This window comes from Cupressus sempervirens, chromosome 11 (assembly GCF_028749045.1).
Source record: "Cupressus sempervirens isolate cs-2001-9-10 chromosome 11, ASM2874904v1, whole genome shotgun sequence".
In the NCBI taxonomy this organism is placed as follows: domain Eukaryota; kingdom Viridiplantae; phylum Streptophyta; class Pinopsida; order Cupressales; family Cupressaceae; genus Cupressus; species Cupressus sempervirens.
Genome location: NC_143128.1, coordinates 35,925,383 through 35,934,507, shown reverse-complemented (window position 1 = coordinate 35,934,507; position 9,125 = coordinate 35,925,383). Strand labels below are relative to the sequence as shown.

The 9,125-nt window shown below is 33.1% G+C and overlaps 1 protein-coding gene across 1 annotated transcript; it reads left to right on the top strand.

The window, feature by feature from the left end:
- The first annotated feature begins 370 nt into the window (after nt 1-370).
- Nucleotides 371-7,546, top strand: LOC149528129 (eukaryotic translation initiation factor 3 subunit I-like). Its single transcript, XM_089808015.1, has 7 exons — nt 371-496; nt 762-826; nt 925-1,078; nt 1,169-1,258; nt 1,387-1,473; nt 6,559-6,638; nt 7,166-7,546. The coding sequence occupies exons 1-7, from the start codon at nt 371-373 to the stop codon at nt 7,239-7,241; spliced, it is 678 nt and encodes a 225-aa protein (XP_089664141.1). The 3' UTR covers nt 7,242-7,546.
- The last annotated feature ends 1,579 nt before the right edge of the window (nt 7,547-9,125 follow it).

The following is a 9,125-nucleotide window of genomic DNA, read 5'->3' as shown; positions in this document are numbered from 1 at the left end:
AACTTCGCCTGAGTTCGATTTCTGGACTGCGAGTTCGAACCAGCCCAAGCAAGATCAAACCCTGATCAAACCTGGGTCAAACCGGACCAGTATTTCGAACTAGTTCGAACTCAGGCAGGTTTTTTGGGCCACAACAGTGAACACGGGTAACTAAGAATTTATTTAATAAAATCATTAGTACTAATAGCCTTTTTAAAAAAATCTTTAAGAACATCTGAAATATTTAAGCCAGATATCAAATCTTAGTGCCCTTCAGTTTCCTAGGTCATTTAAAGTTTGTTATTCTTTAGCTTTATGCAAGTTTGTGAACTTGTGTATCTGTTCTTTTATTAGTTAACTGAGATTGCAAGAGCAAAGCTTTATGCATAAAATGATCGCTCAAACATTAATTGAAAAACTATTCAGGGGAGGTAATTACAAGTTAGGCATAAATGGCATTATTATTTTAGACAGACATCATTATGTGCTGTGTAGATCATTTATGCCTGGTTCACAAGTAAGGCTACATTTTATGTTAATAAAGTTTTCATCTGTATATCAACTGTACATTTTATTAAATATTATAGTAAATACTTTTAACTTTTTAATTATGTCATTTTTAGAAAATAGTTATATTTGGATTTCTCAGCAACTCCAGAGTTTCAGTCTTTTGCTAGCAGTAACAGTTTTTGGTCTTAAACAACCAAACTTCAAGTTTTATGAAGAACATCCATTTCAGATTTCCTTGAGATCTTGGTTTTAAATTTTGTGTTTCCTTCCAGATTCTTGCACTTGTACAGTTTCAAAACTCTATTAAGTGTTATAAGCTACATCATGTTTTGGCTGGGTATTATAACATGCTATTGCTGTGAATTCTTTTCCTATGAAATTTAATGTCAATCCAGAAAACAACATATAATGTATAATAAATATATCGACTTTTAGTATACTCAAGGATTGTTTTTGCAATTTATATTTTATTCTGTTCTGGATCAAGGAAAGTGATCCAGAAAAGGGCCATCAAAAGGGTATAACTTCTTTGGCTAAGTCTGTCGATGGTTCCTTCTTCCTCACAGGAGCTTTAGATAAATCAGAAAAGGTACTATTTTTTAAATGTTAAAATTGATAAAAATGTAATTTTTCTATTAATTGTTGGACTCGCGTTCTTTCTTTACCTGGTGTCTGCTAGCTATGGGACATCAGAACCCTAACACTTATAAAGACATATGTGACTGAGCGCCCTGTAAATGCAGTTGCCATTTCTCCTATTTTGGATCATGTAAGTGTCCTTACTTGAAAACTTTCTGAAGCTATTATAATCTGTGTTTCCTTTCAAAGTTAGCATATATACATAGCAAGTTAGCAACAATTATTATCATCTCAAATTTGCAAAATTAATTGTAACAGGTTGTACTTGGTAGAGGTCAAAGTGCATCTGATGTCACAACCACTGATAGACGTGCAGGAAAATTTGAAGCAAAATTCTTTCATATGGTATGATGATATACTTTCTGTATTTGGAAGCAATTATTATTATCTTTTCATAGTTTCGAGGATGGATTTTTACTGATATTTAATAATATTCATTTATGATAACAAATTACTTATTGTGAGAAAAAATAAATGTTTTAGAGGCTTTTGATTTTGTATATCTTTAGAGTTCTTTTCCTCAACTTTTGGGTGACACCAATTTCTTGATTGATTGCTAATCTTTTGGGTTGGGCATAAACGATTTAAGTTAATTTCTTAGAAGTAGTTTAACTGCACCATTTATTGATTTCTGTTTAATATTTCTTGATTATGTAAAAAGCATGATAAAATATCTAAATATGTCCACTGTCCTAATCTGTGTGCTAAAATCTTGTTTTAAAGAAGTTTACTTTCATTCAAACTGCAATGCTTTTAGAGATATCCATTTTGAATGTGCATCCACATAAATGTTGTTGAAATAATAGCTTTGTTCAAATAATAATGAATGATAATATTAATACAATGATCTGTAGATTATATGCATACACATACATCAATATACATTGTGTATATTGATGTATGTAATATGTATATAACATTATATATCAGATATATTGATGTATCATGCACGATAATCTTAATATTATTTCCAAATATAAGTCTGATTTAATCAATGCATACTTGACCAATTTGCATTGCCATTTATATGAATTAATGTCAAATTGATATATGAGAAAATGGTTTTAATATTACATCAGATCCGGTTCTGATTATGTTTATATATTTTGTCGATAATCAACCACCTTAATTACCATTGTGTTAGTGCCGATTTGAATTGGTATCATTTAAGTAACAAATTGTATTGGTTATGAACATACATGCCAAAGAATGGACATGACTCCACTCATGTGGAGACATGTCTATTCTTTGGCATGTCTCCAAGAGTTTATATATATCCAAGCCAATCAGTCGAAGAAGGCAAGTACAGAAATCATAATAGTGCAAGCCTTTCTAAGAGTTCAATCACTATCAAATACCACTTCCCCTAAAAACTATGGGCGTAGGGGTATGGGGTATGGCGATAGCGTTATTGGTATGCACTAAAGCTGAACCATGGCCAGAACCAGGATGTGCGCAAGATGTGTAAGCATAGAGCACTGGTCACAGTAGTATGAATTGACTACCCCGACATGATATTCATATTCAGTTTTGTAATTACTGTACTCAGAACTCACCATTCTTGTTTCAGATTTATATCAATATTGAAAATAATAATTACCTTCATTCTGATAATAATCTGCAAAGGAAACAAATTGTTAGTAAGATTATTGTTCAAGAAAATTAAAAGATATACATATCCCAATCTGCCATAAGTCTAATCAACATTAACATGGTATCAAAGCCTTGCTAAGAAGATCCGATTAGATTTGAGAGTTGAGATTACTCAACATAAATTCTTTGTTGAAAGAATAATCACATTCCATTCTTCATAATAATCACATAATAGAGGCATCCATTAGGGAAGGTATAGACATGGGACTTAAAGTACAAAATTTGATTTGTGTACACTTTTAGGAAAGGATTTCTTTGTGTTTTTGCCTAGGGTACATCCTTTGCAAATGCCTAAATGATCAGGTTTGAGACTAGGTAACTCTTTTAAAATTTTCCCTATCGAAGATAAAGCACGGAAATGAAGGTGACCTAGTCTCCTATTAATTTGTGTTTGATATTTCATGATTTAGAGCTAAATTTTGTTGGTTACAAAGTTTATATAAAATTTCATCTCTAAATCCAATTGATATAGCTTTTTTGACGTTCGAATTCTTTGGCCAAGATAGAACTTTGTCTTCTTGGAAGGTGATTTTGTACCCTTGATCAGCAAGACTGGACATGGAGACCAAATTTCTTTTTACACCAGTTATAAATAAAACATTTTTAAGTTGGGGAGTAATACCTAAATTTAGTTGAATTGAACATGATCCAATATCTTTAATTGGGTGTGTAGAATTGTCTCCAATGGTTACTTCTTTAGAGGAGTATCCTTCGAAGTTTTCAAATTTAGCTTTAAAGCTTGTGATATGATGTGATGCTCCGCTGTCTATAATCCAAGTATTCTTGTTGGAATTTAATTCACTTCAGAGTGCTAGATAAAATGCGTGGTTTTCTCCTTTTTCATCTTTTTCCTCCTTGACTTTTGCTAGAGCTGCTTGAATCTTCGTTCGATTTGGATAAAAATTGTGTGACCAAATTTGTCACATTTGAAACATTGTACTTTTGACCAATCCCGTTTCTTGTAAGATTTGTTGAACTCCTTTATGTTTTGTTTGAATTTACCTTTCTTATCTTTATTTTTGGAGTTAGTATGAAGAACTTGAATGTCTCCATCTTGATTTAAGTTGATTCCTCTAGAAACTAATCTTGACTCTTCTTGAGTACATTCATTTTTTAGAAGTTCAAATTTAGGAAGATCCGGTCGAGAGCTTAGACCACGAATAAAAGTTCCCCAAGATAGTGGTAGTCCTTATAAGGCTGTAGTGCTAAGTTCTTTGTCATCTACTTGGCTTCCAATAGTTCAAGTTGATCTTTCAAGTCATAAATTCTTAAGAAATAAGACGTAATTGATTCTCCATTGTTCATTTTGATATAAAGGTCTTGCTTTAATGTTAATAATCTACTATGTTGTTAATTTCGAAAGTATTCTTAATTGCAAAAAACATCTCAAAAGTAGTTTTGAGACTAGATATTGAGGGAAGAATATGATCCTTTACAGAATCTATAATAATCTTCATGGCTTTGTTGTTGTGCCTTTTCCATGTTGTTTTATTTGGATCATTTTTTGGAATTGGTGTATTTGACTCTATATATTCTTCTAATTCCATCTCTCATAGTATGATCATAACTCAAATTTTCCATGATGAAAAGTTTGAAGCCCCTTCAAATCTATCATCTAACCTTACATGATTCACCATTTTGAATTGTAAATTATTTAAAATATGATATTAATAATTCTAAGATTTAATAATATTGATACCAAATTTCTCTATTAGAATGGCTCTGATACCATGTAAAAGATTGAAGGATCTTTGATAGAGAGATACAAATATGTACCAGTTGTTCTGATTATAACTGGCAGAATACTGATATGGTATTTAAACAGCATAGTATGTGTGCTCACCGATTTTGAATTCAATCATAACTCACGACCAATAAATATATAACATCTCATTTATAATATTGACTGAGTATGACTTGATAATGTTTTATGATTAGACTGAATAGTTGAAGGAAGGAGATCATTACCAATTTAATTGATGATTCTCTCCATCGGTGATTGCTTATTATGTATGCAAGTAAGGAGTCACGTTCCTGTAGGGACATGACTCTACATGGCCAAAGGTCACATAGGGTCATGGCTCTACATGGCCAAAGGCCACATAGGGTCATGGCTCTACAGGTTCGTAATCTAGTTAGGATAACGATTGGTTTCGTAACCAATAACCATAGACTTATAGCAATCAAAAGCTTTAATGTTAAGTATAGATTAGTAATCACAAAACAGTGATGTGTGTGCGTGTGTGTGCACGTGCATGCGTGTGTGTATCTAAATCACAGAATCATATACTTATATGTAGTGTTCTTCACTTCTGCTGAAGCTACACTTTAACATCATTAACCATTCCATTCAAAGTAATTGTTACTAGATCACTATTAGATACTTGTTCACCAACATCAACTAACTTATCCCTCAATTCCTTAACTCTTGATAGAAATTCACCAACACTTTCATTTACTTCTATTTGATAGACAGTAATTTTCTCTTTAAAAACAAATTTCTATTTGAGTTTGTAATCTCATACAAACCTTTCAAAGCTAACCATGTACCATTAGAAGTAGCATTGTCTCTTATGTGAGGAATAACTGAGTCTTTTACTGAAATACACAAGAGAATCTTGGCTTTTAATTCTCTTTTCTCCCAATCTTGGACAGCAGTTGGTGTTGTTGTAGGTGATGTAGGCTTGGCCTCTTTGCCATTTACAATGGCCAAAACATTATGCCCTTTCATTAGAGTCTGCATCTTGAACTTCCAATTAACATAATTGGTACCATCTAACTTATTTTGATTCAGTTAGATAAAAATCTACAAGATTGGCCATCGTGAAAAAATAAAAATAAAACTAACAAGAAATTTTATCAGATAAAAATTTCTTACACTCGAGAGTACTGTCACAATGAGTACTTCTCCTAGTAACACCAATTAGATCAGGACACTAGTTGATATTACTTGCAACAGCTCCTTTTGCACACATGTATGTTGCACCTTCAACACTCCAAAGCATTTTGAAAACACTACAAAATGAATGTTAGACTTAGCTCTGATATCATATTGAAAATAGAGAAGCAATACTCAAGAAGAAAATAGACAAGAAAAGAAGAACTAGCAACTTGATAGTATTGAATAATGAAAACATATTTATACAGCTGAATGAACAACCTACATACCTAAAATATTGCAAAGGAGATTGACAACAAACTCTTAAGAGTTTGACAACACACTAAGAGGATTTGACACCACAACAAGAGTAATGGACAAGTGGACTACTCTAGACAGTTAACTGGATCTAAGATAAAGATCTACACTTAGTCATTTGTTCAAACTAGAACTCTGTGACACAACTACAATTAAACTAAAAGCTTGCTGCCAACAACTCAAACTTGAGTTGCCACATGTACAGCTAGTTATTCATTATTCTATCATTTAGTACAAGTTTAGCAACCTCGTACTCCTTGTTTTGTCCTAAAATGCCTAAATAGTGTAATGCTTTGTCTAGAAGAAGGATAGTTTTTACTTTTAGTTATGCAAAGAGAAGGCCTTTGTGTTGCCAAAATAAAAATTAGAATTTGTAAATGATCATACCTTCCTACTACAGCCTTTTACAAACCATCATTCATATTTGTCACTAGTCTAATAAACTCCGATATCCTAATCTGAACCTGATATGTTTCATGCGCTATGCTAAAAAGGCAGTTTCCTTTTTATTGGCATTTCCAGTGTTATTCTATAATGTTCTTACTGCCATACAAATAAACATTGGCATTCTCTCTCTGCAGATTCTTGAAGAAGAAATCGATGGTGTGAAGGGACACTTTGGACCTATAAATGCATTGGCGTTTAATCCTGATGGCAGAAGGTTTCTACACTCATTCCTACTCTTCTTTTCTCTGATAATTTTGAGTGGCATAAATTGTTAGATGAAAGTCCCCTTGATTTGGTAAGGCAACTTTGTACTGGATGTGCCCATTATGAAGTTCAATTCTCATCATGTTGAAAGCATCTTTCCTTGTTTTTGCTTGTTTCCATTTTCGGTAAATGGATAAGTTGTTGGGTGCACGCTCCTTTGTCATCTACCATCTACAATCTATGTGTTTTTTATTAAAATCAACTAACTCAATTTTTTTTGTGTCTATTATTAGTGTATAATAGATAATACTTGTAGAAGATGATCATAATTTTTCCTACAAAATTTAGTTTCCTGTTTTTTGCTAAAATTATTTTGTTATCTTACAAAAAAAAAATTATATTCCCTGCAGAATTCGGTTCACTGTTTGCTACTCCAACTATTCTAACTTTATACACGGTTTTGTTGATAAGAGCTATAATTTAAAAATATGATTTTTATAGTAACTGGTTATTTCTACATTTTAATAATTATTGCAGTTTTGCAAGTGGTGGAGAGGACGGTTATGTAAGATTGCATCATTTTGATCCTGATTACTTCCATATAAAGATGTAATTTGGTTTTTAAAGTTTTCTTACCAAGAGCTAGGTCGAGCGCAAGAAAAGGATTTTGTTTTAATAGTCACAGTGCAAGCTAAGAAAATGTAATTTGTGGTCCATAATTATCAAATTTTTAATGACTGCTAAATCAACTTTTGCTTTTTTTGCTTTGAAAACACTTGGTAAATCAAAGTATAATTGTACGTTCATCAACACCAATACGCAACGTAGTGTTTTGAGTTATAGGTGAGATTGCTTTTATGATAAATGCTTCAGTTGAAATGGTTAGCTTTATAATTAAAAGAAGGATGATTTATTTTATGTTTCTTGCATTCAACTACTTGAATTTAGTCAAAAGTTATCAACTTGTGGGAATGGGTGACTAGGCATTAATGTTGTCGAGTCACAGGCACATCGAAGTATGAAAGCACAGTCATGACTTGCGAGCTTAATGGATCTTGTGATGAGGCGACATTAGGGTTAGGATTTGGGGAAGATAGCAACCAAGCAACATCAAAGTTGCAAAAAGGAGGGCTGCATACACCATGATTAACAGTGGCTCTAAATAGGGACAAGACTTGAAAGGGTGAAGACAACCCATAACTAGAAGGGAAAGTGATTAGTCTCTTATCCATTGGGTCATAGACTCAAAATGGGGAAGAATGACTAAAGAGAAGGTGACAAAGCATTCAACGCAAACTGCAAGGAACAAGACAAAAAGGGTTGTATGTACAAAATCTATAGAGAGAGGGAGTGGGACTTACCTTCATGCAAACTCATTCATTAGTTGTGAGAAAATGATCCCTTCTTCCATAAGGTCCAATATGCATGTAGCCTACTCAATTTAGAGGTCTACTCGACATCATTTGAATTCTCCATGTTAAACGTATTGATGCAAAGGGCCTTCAACTATCTATCCCCACTTCTTCCCACAAGAATTAGAAAGGCGTAAATCCACCATTCCCAGAAAGAGAGCATTTATTTTCTTGGGTGGATAAGGCTCGTGGAAATATGAAATTCGGTTAGGTGCAGCTGAGAATGTCATGAACATTCCAAGATAGAAATTGGGTGTGGTATGGTTCTCTAGAGTCTCGGTTGATCTTTCAATATCAGGATTGACCATTGGAATGCATATGTTGCTTTCTACAAGCATGGGGTCGAATTGCTCAAAAGAAGGAAGGTTTGCAACTTTTCTAATTCCTTAAATAAGGGCACTCATGACAAGAGGAGTTTGTTCCATGAGTCTTCTAATTTTCTTCTTGTCATCCTTCTTTACCGTTGGTATTCGAGAAGAGAAGAAGTGGCACACATTTGATCTTTGTGCAAAGCTACATGAAAATTCTTTTGAAGACTCAAGTTTTTGTGACTCAGAACCCTTTAAGTAGTAGAGCCTTTGCTTTAGGTATTTCAATATTAAAGCTGATAGATAATCTCCCAAAGGCTGTAACTTGAGATTTTTGGCCTCAGTTATGCTCTCTTTCAAAGCATTCCAGCAAGATTGAAGCACCCTATCATGCACTCTGCTAATTTCTTCTAAAAATGGGAAGGCATCTTTGTGAAAATCCATTTGGGACCGGTCCTAAATGCAAAAGAACATAGAACCATAGGGATTCTTTGGTTTGATGTTCTCCAATAGAGTTGCCATGAAATATGTTGGAGAATGTTTTGTTGCTTCAAAATTAAACACAAATGGTTCCACAAGCCTATTTGCAATAGACATATGGGAAGCCTAGTTATGACAAAACCCATCTCTAAATACAAGAGGTACAACTCCCTCATGTATGATATGCAAGGATTCAAAATTTGTGTGTTTTTAACTAGAAAGTGAAGGAATAAATGATCATGCATGTAAAGTAAATAAATTTTACTACTAGTGAAGTCAATATCAATACAAATAAAA